This window comes from Kogia breviceps, chromosome 9 (assembly GCF_026419965.1).
Source record: "Kogia breviceps isolate mKogBre1 chromosome 9, mKogBre1 haplotype 1, whole genome shotgun sequence".
NCBI lineage: Eukaryota > Metazoa > Chordata > Mammalia > Artiodactyla > Physeteridae > Kogia > Kogia breviceps.
The window spans coordinates 36,736,421-36,750,746 of NC_081318.1; the positions used below are offsets into that span (position 1 = coordinate 36,736,421).

At 39.3% G+C, this 14,326-nt stretch overlaps 1 protein-coding gene across 3 annotated transcripts in view; it reads left to right on the forward strand.

The window, feature by feature from the left end:
* Window positions 1-14,326, forward strand: part of TMEM168 (transmembrane protein 168) — a 53,829-nt gene continuing 39,503 nt past the window's right edge. Inside the window, exons 1-2 of one of the 3 annotated variants that reach the window (XM_067042312.1) lie at window positions 1-100; window positions 5,070-6,323. In XM_067042312.1, coding sequence (XP_066898413.1) covers window positions 5,196-6,323 — 1,128 coding nt within the window. In that variant the 5' untranslated portion in view covers window positions 1-100; window positions 5,070-5,195. The other 2 variants (XM_067042313.1, XM_059074587.2) reach the window with 2 other exon arrangements.

The window sequence follows — 14,326 nt, forward strand, 5'->3', positions numbered from 1 at the left end:
TGCGGAGTAATATCCCCTTATGTTTATTCAGTGCGTCAGATACAAAGAAGAATTAGCCCTGAAATGTGAAGGACCCTCAGAATGCGGGGCCGGTGAACGTGTAAGGGACGGGGGCGGGGGGGGGGGGGCGCGGAGAGGTAATGGAATGGGTCAGGACTGGAGGAGCTTAGCGTTGTCGGCGGAGTGAAGACCCAGGCGGTTTATGAAAGGGAGTTTTAATTCGAAAAGGAGGCGAGAAGGCTTTGAAGGCGAGCCTAAGGAGCTTGAGCTTTTAGCTGGTCAGTGGACACAAAGCCATATATTATGCGATAGGTATTAAAGAGCAGCAACGCCTCCTGCAGTATTTACTGTTCTTGTGTGGCCGGCCGCCGCGGCCGCTTTGCCCCAGTCTCGGTCAAGCCCGAGGTGGCGGCCTAGAGGCTTGATGGACACGGTCGGCCTGATCCTTCGTGGTCTTGCAGCTCCCCGTTCGCCGCCCATTCCAGGTCCAGGAAGGCGACAGCTTGTATCCCAGGTGGGGCCGTTTGCGCTCGCGCAGCGCCAAACGCACCTGGGTCCGCGGCGACTCGGAGGGTTTGGGCGGGGAGGGGGGCAGGGCCTGGGCCGGCTCTCAGGGAGGAAGCGCTTCGTGCGGCTTGACCCCGGCGGCGTTCCGTACCGTCGCGGATCCGGCGGCGGGAATATGGCGGCCGTGGCCAGGCCAGTAACGGAGAAAGTTTCCGACGAGACTGGCCTGTGCTAGAGCGTGCGGTCTCTGGCCCTCGACTCCCCTGGCGTCTCGCCTCCCCGCTCCGAGTCGCAGGCTCAGCCGCAAGGGCCCTCCCTTTTCCGTGCAGGCCCCAGCGCCGACTCCGAGGGTTGAGAGAGCGTTGGTGGCAGCGGCCGAGTCAGGTAGGTGGGCCAGGAGGTCACTGGCGAGGCAGTGAGACCTGGGCACAGTCACCGCCCAGGGCTCAGAGTGGTGCGGGCCCTAAGCTCCGCCCAGCCGGTCTCCCGGGGCGGAGGTAGGGATACCTGCCCGGAGAGAAGTTGATGGTGTGGGGTGGAGGATGGAAGGCGTGGAGCCTCTCCGTATCCCCCAGCAGTTCCCCACTCAGCTGGGTGCCGGGTTACGGTCGACAGCAGCCAGGCTTCTTCTTGGGCCTCCCACATCTTGCTAGGAGGAGGTAGAATGGAAGAAGAATTGTTATTGCTGCCCTATTGCTGAGGGATTTAGTATTCGAGGTGCCATTCTCCTTGTATGAGATGGGTCCAAAGAGTTATTATCATGAATTCGTAGAACTTTAGCACTGGAATTCCCCGACCCTGGGTGCTCAGTATGTTCTTTCAGCTTTTGACACTTCCCCTAGATGGGACGGAAATAGTTTCTGAGTCAAAAGACGTTGCGCGTGATATAGTGTGTCTTGGATTCCCTAGAAGTAGGACATGAAAGAGAACTTGTTGGTTTGGAGGAATTTGGATGAATTAAGTGAAGGCTGGCATAAGGCCGAGAGAGAAGCAAACCAATTAGACAACTTGTTTACTCTTTGTATATTAATATGTGTCCTATAACTGATTGACATTGTTGTTAATATAGTTATTTCTACATCAGTCTTTATTTCTTCAACAAGTACGTGTTGAATACCTACTTGGTGCCGAACTTTCTGCTAAACAGTATTGTCTTCAATACTGGTATACAGTATTGAAGGCAAACTTTCAGAGACCTTGTGATCTAATGGGGAATGCAGATTTTAAACAGTTGATGATCAATATTTTGCTGTTACAGAGGAAGTACATGGATCATATAAATGAATCAAGGTGATTGCCCTAAGAAAATCATTTAAGCTGAGGCGTAAAGAGTAAAGAATAGGAGTGAGCCAGGTGTGAGGACTGGGATGGGGCCAAGAGGAGGGAAAGGAGTACACCTGGAGAGGGAATAGCATTAGTACGGTTCATAATTGAAAGGTCCGTATGGCTAGAATACAAGTTCAAGAGGAAGAATGGTAAGAGATGAGGCAGGAGAGTTATGCACATCCAATGAGGAGAGTGTTATAAGGCATTTTAATGAGTTTAGACTTTGTTGCTTAGAGTGATGGGAAGCCGCTGGGGGCTTTTACGTAACAGAATGATGTGACAAAGTTTGGCTTTAAGAACGATACTTCTTGGAGAAGGGCAAGAGTGGATGCAAGGAGACATTCAGCCATGAGATGATGGTGGCCAGAACTGGGATTGTGACCTTGAGGATGAAAAGAAGTAGAAACATTTAAGAGGTGTGCAGGAAAAAGAGTGGACAAGACTTGGGTGACGATTACATACAGGTGGTGAAGGAGAAGGGGGTTTAGAGTAGTACATAGGATTTTATAAAAACAGACTCTGGCAGTTGTTAGTTAACTTTTTTGTATTCAGATTGACTCTTCTGTGCTCCTTTCTAATCTGCCTCTCAAGTAATTTCTCACTGAATCATTAGTGATGGCAGACCCACTGAAAAGGTTTGCAGTGCTTTGTTGTTCTACTTTGATTCAGGCTGTTTGTCTTTTGAAGAAGGTCAGAATGGGGAAAGACTTCTGTAAATTAGCTATTTTAAAATAATATTCTGTCATGTTGGTTTTGGCCTATAACAGGGTGGCTGCATATATTCCATGCTATGAATGTGCTGTACTTTATTATTTACATGTTTTCCTTTACCTTTTTCTAAGCTTTTACCTCAGTGCAGAACAGAGCTAGTGCTTTTATTTCTGTCAGGTAGGTTAATATATATGTGTTTAAGTGTATAGTGAGAGAAGAACCTAGGCTTGGGATTGAACATCCAAAGGATAGATTCAGAATGAAGACCCTGCAAGGAGACAGAGAGGAGAGATCAATGAGTTAGGAAGAAAATCTGGAAACTGGTCTTTGGAAGCTAAAGGAAGGGCAGGTTTCAGAAGGTGAAAGGAGTCAAAAACGGCAGAGGTTGTTTGAAGAATGTGCAAGATAATGAGTGAAGAGTACCCATGGGATTTAGGAAATTGCAGGTTATATTAGAACTTGGCAGAGCAGTTTGTCGTTGTGTGGTGGAAACCACGGTTTAGTTGGTATGAGAAGTAAAGCAGTCAGATATTGGCTGTCAAGAGGACCGAAGATTGAACTTGGAAGAGGAGATGAGGATTAGTGAGGATTGTTTTAGTTTTGTTTGTTGTTTCTGTTTTTTTTTTTTTTGGTATCATTTTTTAAAAAGAGCTTTGCAAAGGGTTAAGTGTCAATGGATAAGAGAAGAGTTGGCGTTTAAAGAGAGAGGAGAGAGTGTGAAGTTCTGGAAGAGGCAGAGGGGAAGAGATACGTGTCTGGCTAAAAGATGTAGCCTTAGATTGGGAAGGGACAGCCTTCTTTTCTTGAATCAGGAAATGTAGATAGAGGTGAGTTTGTGGTGTTGGAAACTCAGGTAAGCTCCCTTCTGATGACTTCATTGGAGGCAAAATCATCTGGTGAGAATTTGGCAGGAAGTGGATGTCAGAGATTTGAGGATAGGGAAAAGAGGTTTGCATAATCACAGAGAATGAGAGTGTGTTGACCAGAGAAACACAGAACTATGTCTCATGAGTTGAGTGGCAACCATTTAGTCTGGTGTGTGATTTTTTTTCTCCAACGGTGTTCAGTCACTTGAGCCCAGACTGTACCATCGACCTTTTGAGGACATATATTCCAGCATATTTGTTGAATGATTATATAACATATAGAAGTAATGTTTAAAAAAATACAATGCACTCTAGATACTATCAGTTTCTTAAGTAAAAAGATAAAACCAAAATATACCAAGAAAGATATTTTCTTTAGTGGTGTGTGGTTTCTTAAGAAATGATTGAATGAAAATGTAATTGAGGAAAAATTAGCATTCTTAGTTAATTAAATAAACTTAGCTGTAAAAAAATATACACGTTGAACATGTAAATTAGTAATAATACTTGGAACCTCCCAGAGACCCTAAAACTGTCACCCGGTGACATTCTTTTCTAGCCAAATGGGTAATTAAGAGTTAATTCCAAGTTATCTCATATTTCTCTTGGGTCTTTCTTTTAGTGTCCTGCTATTAGAAAGTATAAATAAGCTGATCACAAACTAGTTACTTTTTGAGTTTTTATTGATTGAGTTCCCTATGGATATTCAGTATGACCATGAGCCACTGCATGGATCATTTCTTCTGAAATAGCATACTAGAAAATTTGAAGAATTATGTAGTAGATAGTTAAATCATTTTGTGACTACATCATGTTTGAAGTGCAACTTGAAGGGGCACTTAAGATTGAAATAATTATCTGGGTTCTTTAACAAATAATTGTTGTGGTAACATTTTAAAAGTAAAATTATAGTTTTAAAAATTTACCTTACAATAAATATTGGTCATCATTACAACTTTACAGTTTTGACTAGAAAGGTCCAGAATTGGTTTGCTACAAAGATTGTAGGTGGTTTGATAATCAAAGTAATTTATTAGAGGAAAAAGTACAGGGAGAATTATGGATCAACTTTAGTGACTAACTTCAATACAGTTAAACTTCTATTAAGTTTATTAGTTAAACACTGTTAAACTAAGATTTCATCGCATTTTAGAGGTGACTGGTAAAAAGATGTAGATGATTTTAGGCAGGTAGTAATGGTTGCTATTATTGGATACTGATGCTGTTCAAATTAGAGGTAATGATGAGGTCCCTTGTTTCATCTAAGAGTTGAGTAGCTTTCCATTGTGCCAGAAGCATCTGCTACATCTAAGCTAAGTTGAATATCTCATCTTTGCATGTTGTTGAAAAACCAGATATCGGAGTAAAAATGAATTAGGTGAATTCCTCACCATCTCTGGAAAAAGAGTTTCATTGATGGTGACTTAGTCATACAATCCTAGCATAGGATGAGTAGAAAAAAATCTCCATTTTTGTTTGGATAAACTGCAGAGTTTTTAAGACAGAGACAATTACCATTAAGATACATGCAAGTCACATTTTAAGCTGGGTTTCAGAACAAACTTTATTTCTCACTTATTCGTTATTTTGTATAAGGAAGATACATGTGAAAGGCAAATTACATAAAATTAACAACGAAATATTTTTTCTTCTTTTTAGATCACTACAAACAAATTCCACCAGAGAAAATGCTGAAGTAGGAGTTACAGAAACATTGGATTTGCTGGATGAAATACAAGCAGTTAATTTTTGTAACGTGGGGAGAAAGCCCAGATTGACAGATTAATGTGTAAATCACTGCGTTATTGCTTTAGTCATTGTCTCTACTTAGCAATGACAAGACTGGAAGAAGTAAACAGAGAAGTGAACATGCATTCTTCAGTGCGTTATCTTGGCTATTTAGCCAGAATTAATCTACTGGTTGCTATATGCTTAGGTCTTTATGTAAGATGGGAAAAAACAGCAAATTCCTTAATTTTGGTAATTTTTATTCTTGGTCTTTTTGTTCTTGGAATTGCCAGCATACTCTATTATTATTTTTCAATGGAAGCAGCAAGTTTAAGTCTATCCAATCTTTGGTTTGGATTCTTGCTTGGCCTCTTGTGTTTTCTTGATAATTCATCCTTTAAAAATGATGTGAAAGAAGAATCAACCAAATATTTGCTTCTAACTTCCATAGTTTTAAGGATACTATGCTCTTTGGTGGAGAGAATTTCTGGTTATGTTCGTCATCGACCCACCTTACTAACCACAGTTGAATTTTTGGAACTTGTTGGATTTGCCATTGCCAGCACAACTATGTTGGTGGAAAAGTCTCTGAGTGTCATTTTACTTGTTGTAGCTTTGGCCATGCTGATTATTGACCTGAGAATGAAGTCTTTTCTAGCTATTCCAAACTTAGTTATTTTTGCAGTCTTGCTGTTTTTCTCCGCATTGGAAACTCCCCAAAATCCAGTTGCTTTTGCATGTTTTTTTATTTGCCTGATAACTGATCCTTTCCTTGACATTTATTTTAGTGGACTTTCAGTGACTGAAAGGTGGAAACCCTATTTGTACCGTGGAAGAATTTGCAGAAGACTTTCTGTTGTTTTCACTGGGATGATTGAGCTTACATTTTTCATTCTTTCAGCATTTAAACTTAGAGACACTCACCTCTGGTATTTTGTAATACCAGGCTTTTCCATTTTTGGAATTTTCTGGATGATTTGCCATATTATTTTTCTTTTAACTCTTTGGGGATTCCATTCCAAATTAAATGACTGCCATAAAGTATATTTTACTCACAGGGTAGATAACAATAACCTAGATAGAATCATGGCATCCAAAGGGATGCGCCACTTTTGCTTAATTTCAGAGCAGTTAGTTTTTTTTAGTCTTCTTGCAACAGCAATTTTGGGAGCAGTTTCCTGGCAGGTAAGCTTACAGTTTGTTTATTATGTCAGTGCCTACGATATGTGATTAAATGCTTGGTTCAAGAGTTGAATTATTGGAATTGAAAGGTCAAGTTCCTGATTTCAGAAGTAGATGGTGGGGCACTTACTTAATTTTGTTCCTGGAATTGAAGTACTGAATGAATATTGACAGGATAATTTCATTTGCTTTCTAGCAAGAGGAACCAGAATATTAGGAATACTCAGCATGTGACATGCCTCCTACCTTTTGATTGTTCATTAATAAAACACTCATGGATTAAAGATCCTTAGAATATTAACATTTGAAGGGTGCTTAGTTGTTAACATATTCTAAGGGTGCTTAGAATATTAACATTTAGAGGATGATTGTTTTTTAATTTTTTCACTTTACACATAAGGACACTGAAAGCCAGAAAACATATCCAGAGTCACTGGTACTAGCCAGAACTAGGTTACCTAGCTTCTGTCTAGTCCATTGGTCTTCTCACTACATTTCTTTTATATAGTCATTTTCCTAAGATTTTATGTAAAAGGTGATTAGTTATATAATAACATGTCAGATTCTTAATTACAGATTAGAACCTCTCCTAAGAAAGAAAAAACTAGTTTTACAATACATTTGCTGCCCACAGTTTTTTTTTTTTGAAAAAGGTCTTTTATAGACACATTCAAACTATATGGCTAGAGTTTGTATCTGTAGTTTATATCAGTCTTCCATTCTCTGAACATTTATTGACTGTACTGTATATCAGGTACTGTACTGGTGCTGAAGATCTTGAGATGAGTAAAAAATGTCTCCGTCATTAAAGAAGGCACAATCTCTAATGGGAGGCGGAAGAGGCAAGGCACGTAAACCAATAATTATTTTTACAGTGTGACAAATACTATAATTTGGGTACATCAGGTTGTGATGTAGGGCAAAAATGAAAGTGAATTTTGCTTGGTGCAGTTCTCTGCTTTGCACCTGTTGCAGCAGAGTGATTTGTTGATGTGAGTGTCTGAAGAGGAGATGTAGAGACTTGCTTGGGAATGGTACATTTTAGTCATTGTGGGCTAGGGCATGGAGCCTGTGTGGGAGTCAACCAGATGATTAAAAAAAAAAAAAGTCATGGGTGTTGCCTGAGGATATCTTACTCTATTTGCCAGTGCTAGGGAATATCAGAATGATGATGATGGATGAGAACTCTACCAAGAGTTCTCCTTCCTCTTCCTCTCTCCTCTCCTTCCTGTTAGCTCCTTTCCCAGCCCAACTTTTTTTCATTTCCAAATCAGCCTCATTCATGCTTGACACCTTTCTAATCATCAAATCCTGAAACCAAATATTTTGTAAGTCACCAAATTCTTATTTTCTCATACAAGTGGTCTTAAACATGGTGTGTGTACTACTGGAGATACACAGAAACTTTCCAATGAGTCTGTCAGCAAAGATAATTTTAAGACAGTTTCCAGATTCTCACCTTCCAGTCAACTCTTTCTTAAAGTTTATCTACTTGAGATAGGTGTGGAGTGGTATCTTATTGTGATTTTAATTTGCATGTCTCTAATGACTAATGATGTTGAGCATCTTTTAATGTGTGTATTAGTCATTCACTTACCTTTGCTGAAGTATCTATTCAAATCTTTTTTGATCTAAATTGGGTTGTCTTCTTATGATTGAATTTTTTTAACAGCTTTATTGGAGTATAATTGCTTTACAATGGTGTCTTAGTTTCTGCTGTATAACAAAGTGAATCTGCTGTACATATACATATATCCCCATATCTCCCCCGTCTTGCATCTCCCTCCCACTCTCCCTATCCCACCCCTTTAGGTGGTCACAAAGCACGCATCTGATCTCCCTGTGCAGTGCAGCTGCTTCTCACTATCTATTTTACATTTGGTAGTGTATATATGTCAATGCTACTCTCTCACTTTGTCTCAGCTTACTCTTCCCCCTCCCTGTACCCTCAAGTCCATTCTCTATGTCTGCGTCTTTATTCCTGTCCTGTCCCTAGGTTCATTAGAACCTTTTTTTTTTTAGATTCCATATATATGTGTTAACATACAGTATTTGCTTTTCTCTTTCTGGCTTACTTCACTCTCTGTGACAGACTCTAGGTCCAACCACCTCACTACAAACAACTCAATTTCATTTCTTTTTATGGCTGAGTAATATTCCATTGTATTTATGTGCCACATCTTCTTTATCCATTCATCTGTCGATGGACACTTAGGTTGCTTCCACATCCTGGCTATTGTAAATAGAGTTGCAATGAACATTGTGGTACATGACTCTTTCTGAATTATGGTTTTCTCAGGGTATATGCCCAGTAGTGGGATTGCTGGGTCGTATGGTAGTCCTATTTTTAGTTTTTTAAGGAACTTCAATACTGTTCTCCATAGTGGCTGTATCAATTTACATTGTCACCAATAGTGCAAGAGGGTTCCCTTTCCTCCATACCCTCTCCAGCATTTCTTGTTTCTAGATTTCTTGATGATGGCCATTCTGACTGGTGTGAGGTGATACCTCATTGTAGTTTTCATTTGCATTTCTCTAATGATTAGTGATGTTGAGCATCCTTTCATTTGTTTGTTGCCAATCTGTATATCTTCTTTGAAAAAATGTCTACTTAGGTCTTCTGCCCATTTTTGGATTGGGTTGTCTGTTATTTTGATATTGAGCTGCATGAGCTGCTTGTATATTTTGGAGGTTAATCCTTTGTCAGTTGCTTTGTTTGCAAATATTTTCTCCCATTCTGAGGGTTGTCTTTGCATCTTGTTTATGTTTTACTTTGCTGTGCAAAAGCTTTTAAGTTTTATTAGATCCCATTTATTTTTGTTTTTATTTCCATTTCTCTAGGAGGTGGGTCAAAAAGGATCTTGCTGTGATTGATGTCATAGAGTGTTCTGCCTATGTTTTCCTCTAAGAGTTTTATAGTGTCTGGGATTACATTTAGGTTTTTAATCCATTTTGACTTTATTTTTGTGTATGGTGTTAGGGAGTGGTCTAATTTCATTATCTTACATGTAGCTGTCCAGTTTCCCAGCACCACTTATTGAAGAGGCAGTCTTTTCTTCATTGTATATTGTTGCCTCCTTTATCAACGATAAGGTGACCATATGTGCATGGGTTTATCTCTGGGCTTTCTATCTTGTTCCATTGATCTATAATTCTGTTTTTTGTGCCAGTACCATACTGTCTTGGTTACTGTAGCTTTGTAGTGTAGTCTGAAGTCAGGGAGCCTAATTCCTCCAGCTCCATTTTTCTTTCTCAAGATTGCTTTGGCTATTAGGGGTCTTTTGTGTTTCCATATAAATTGTGAAATTTTTTGTTCTAGTTCTGTGAAAAATGCCAGTGGTAGTTTGATAAGGATTCCATTGAGTCTGTAGATTGCTTTGGGTAGTATAGTCATTTTCACAATGTTGATTCTTCCAATCGAAGAACATGGTCTATCTCTCCATCTGTTGGTGTCATTTTTAATTTCTTTCATCAGTATATTATAGTTTTCTGCATACAGGTCTTTTGTCTCCTTAGGTAGATTTACTCTTAGGTATTTTATTCTTTTTGTTGCAGTGGTAAATGTGAGTGTTTCCTTAATTTCTCTTTCAGATTTTTAATCATTAGTGTATAGGAATGCAAGAGATTTCTGTGCATTAATTTTGTATCCTGCAACTTTACCAAATTCATTGATTAGCTCTAGTAGTTTTCTGGTAGCATCTTTAGAATTCTCTGTGTATAGTATCATGTCATCTGCATACAGTGAAAGCTTTACTTCTTTTCCGATTTGGATTCCTTTTATTCCTTTTTCTTCTCTGATTGCTGTGGCTAAAACTTCCAAAGCAATGTTGAATAATAGGGTGAGAGTGGGCACCCTTGTCTTGTTCCTGATCTTAGTGGAAAAAGTTTCAGTTTTTCACCATTGAGGACTGTGTTGGCTGTGGGTTTGTCATATGTGGCCTTTATTATGTTGAGGTAGGTTCCCCCATGCCTATTTTCTGGAGAGTTTTTATCATAAATGGTGTTGAATTTTGTTGAAAGCTTTTTCTGCATCTATTGAGATTATCGTATGATTTTTATCCTTCGGTTTGTTAATATGGTGTATCACATTGATTCACATATATTGAAGAATCCTTGCATTCCTGGGATAAACCCCACTTGACCGTGGTGTATGAACCTTCTAATGTGCTGTTGGATTCTGTTTGCTAGTATTTTGTTGAGGATTTTTGCATCTATGTTCGTCAGTGATATTGGCCTGTAGTTTTCTTTTTCTGTGACGTCTTTGTCTGGTTTTGGTATCAGGGTGATGGTGACCTCGTAGAATGAGCTGGGGAGTGTTCCTCCCTCTGCTGTATTTTGGAAGAGTTTGAGAAGGATAGGTGTTAGCTCTTCTCTAAATGTTTGATAGAATTCGCCTGTGAAGCCATCTGGTCCTGGGCTTTTATTTGTTGGAAGGTTTTTAATCACAGCCTCAATTTCAGTGCTTGTGATTGGTCTGTTTATATTTTCTATTTCTTCCTAGTTCAGTCTTGGAAGGTTGTGCTTTTCTAAGAATTTGTCCATTTCTTCCAGGTTGTCCATTTTATTGGCATATAGTTGCTTGTAGTAATCTCTCATGATCCTATGTATTTCTGCAGTGTCAGTTGTTAATTTTCCTTCTTCATTTCTAATTCTGTTGATTTGAGTCATTTCCCTTTTTTTCTTGATGCGTCTGGCTAATGGTTTATCAATTTTGTTTATCTTCTCAAAGAACCAGCTTTTAGTTTTATTAATCTTTGCTATTGTGTCCTTCATTTCTTTTTCATTTATTTCTCATCTGATCTTTATGATTTCTTCCCTTCTGATAACATCAGGTGTTTTTTTTGTTCTTCTTTCTCTAATTGCTTTAGGTGTAAGGTTAGGTTATTTATTTGAGATGTTTCTTGTTTCTTGAAGTAGGATTGTATTGCTATAAACTTCCCTCTTAGAACTGCTTTTGCTGCATCCTATAGGTTTTGGGTTGTCGTGTCTACATTGTCATTTGTTTCTAGATACTTTTGGATTTCCTCTTTACTTTCTTCAGTGATCTCTTGGTTATTTTTTTTTAATTTTATTTTATTTTTTGCGGTACATGGGCCTCTCACTGTTATGGCCTCTCCTGTTGTGGAGCAGAGGCTCCAGACGTGCAGGCTTAGCGGCCATGCCCCACGGGCCTAGCCGCTCCGCGGCATGTGGGATCCTCCCAGACTGGGGCATGAACCCACATCCCCTGCATCAGCAGGCAGACTCTCAACCACTGAGCCACCAGGGAAGCCCTCTCCTGGTTATTAAGTAACGTATTGTTTAGCCTCCATGTGTTTGTATGTTTTAAAGATTTTGTCCTGTAATTGATATCTAGTCTCATAGCGTTGTGGTCAGAAAAGTTACTTGATACTATTTCAATTGTCTTAAATTTACCAAGGCATGCTTTGTGACCCAAGATATTATCTATCCTGGAGAATGTTCATGAGCACTTGAGAAAAATGTGTATTCTGTAGTTTTTGGATGGAATGTCCTATAAATATTAATTAATTCCATCTTGTTTAATGTATCATTTAAAGCATGTGTTTCCTTATTTATATTCATTTTGGATGATATGTCTGTTGGTGAAAGTGGGGTGTTAAAGTCCCCTACTATGATTGTCTTTCTGTCAGTTTCCCCTTTTATGGCCAATAGCATTTACCTTAGGTGTTGTGGTGCTCCTATGTTGGGTGCATAAATATTTACAATTGTTATAACTTCTTCTTGGATTGATCCCTTCATCATTATGTACTGTCCTTCTTTGTCTCTTGTAGTAGTTTTTATTTTAAAGTCTGTTTTGTCTGATATGAGAATTGCTACTCCAGCTTTCTTCTGATTTCCATTTGCATGGAATATCTTTTTCCATCCCCTCACTTTCAGTCTGTATGTGTCGTAGGTCTGAAGTGGGTCTCTTGTTGACAGCATAAATATGGGTCCTGTTTTTGTATCCATTCAGCCCATCTATGTCTTTTGGTTGGAGCATTTAATCCATTTACATTTAAGGTAATTATTGATATGTATGTTCCTATTACCATTTTCTTAATTGTTTGGGATTTGTTATTGTAGGTCTTTTTCTTCTCTGTGTTTTTTGCCTAGAGAAGTTCCTTTAGCATTTGTTGTAAAGCTGGTTTGGTGGTGCTGAATTCTCTTAGCTTTTGCTTGTCTGTAAAGGTTTTAATTTCTCCATCAAATCTGAATGAGATCCTTGCTGGGTAGAGTAATCTTGGTTGTAGGTTTTTCCTTTTCACCAATTTAAATATCTCTTGCCACTCCCTCTGGCTTGCAGTTTCTGCTGAAAGATCAGCTGTTAACCTTATGGGGATTCCTTTGTATGTTATTTGTTTTTTTCCTTGCTCCTTTTAATACTTTTTCTTTTTATTTAATTTTTGATAGTTTGATTAACAAGTGTCTTGGCATGTTTCTCCTTGGATTTATCCTTTATGGGACTCTGTATGCATCCTCGACTTATTTCCTTTCCCATATTAGGGAAATTTTCAACCATAATCTCTTCAAATATTTTCTCAGACCCATTCTTTTTCTGTTCTTCTGGGACCCCTATAATTCAAATGTTGGTGTGTTAAATGTTGTCCCAGAGGTCTCTGTGACTATCCTTGATTCTTTTCATTCTTTTTTCTTTATTCTGCTCTGTGGTAGTTATTTCCGCTATTTTATCTTCCAGGTCACATATCTTTTCTTCTGCGTCAGTTATTCTGATGTTGATTCCTTGTAGAGAATTTTTAATTTCATTTATTGTGTTGTTCATCACTGTTTGTTTGCTCTTTAGTTCTTCTAGGTCCTTGTTAGACGTTTCTTGTATTTTCTCCATTCTATCTCCAAGATTTTGGATCATCTTTACTATCATTACTCTGAATTCTTTTTCAGGTATACTGCTTATTTCCTCTTCATTTGTTTGGTCTGGTGGGTTTTTACTTTGCTTCTTCATCTGCTGCATATTTCTGTGTCTCCTCAGTTTGCTTAGCTTACTGTGTTTGGGGTCTCCTTTTCGCAGGCTGCAGGTTCGTAGATCCCATTGTTTTTGGTGTCTGCCCCTCATGGGTAAGGTTGGTTCTGTGGGTTGTGTAAGCTTCCTCATGGAGGGTACTGGTGCCTGTGTTCTGGTGGATGAGGCTGGATATTGTCTTTGTGGTGGGCAGGACTGCATCCAGTGGTGTGTTTGGGGGTGTCTGTGAACTTATTATGATTTTAGGCAGCCTCTCTGCAAATGGGGGTTGTGCTCCTGTCTTGTTAGTTGTTTGGCATGGGGTGTCCAGCACTGGTGCTTGCTGGTTGTTGAGTCGAGGTGGGTCTTAGCATTGAGATGGAGATCTCTGGGAGCACTCTCGCTGATTCATATTACTTGGGGCCGGGAGGTCTCTGGTGGTCCAGTATTCTGAATTCGGCTCTCGCACTTCAGAGGCTCAGGCCTGTCACCCAACCGGAGCACCAAGACCCTGTCAGCGACACGGCGGTGGATCAGCCCCCTTAGAACCAGTCTTCCCTCCTGTTAGGGATTCAATATCCTGCTCATGTTGTAGGGTCTCCTGCAGAGGCAGTGGGTGGCTGTGGCTCATCATGGGGACAAGGACACTGGCAGCAGAAGTTCTCCTTATGATTGAATTTTAAGCGTTCTTTTTATATTCTGAATACAAGCCTTTTTATCAGATATATGATCTAGAAATGTTTTCTAGTGTGTGGCTTATCTTTTTTTTAATGATACCTTTTGAAGAGTGCAAGTTTTCAGCTTTATGAAGTCCAGTTTATCAACTCTTTCTTTTATGGGCTGTGCTTTTAGGATCACATCTAAGATACTCATTGCTCAGGCCTAGGTCACAAAGATTTTTCTCCTGTAGTTTTTTTCCAGTAGTTTTATCATTTTAGTTTTTACATTTAGGTATATGATCCATTTTGAGTTAATTTTTGTTATGGTATGAGGTAAGGATTTTTTTTTTTAATATGGCTTTCTAATTGGTCCAGCACAGTTTATTGAA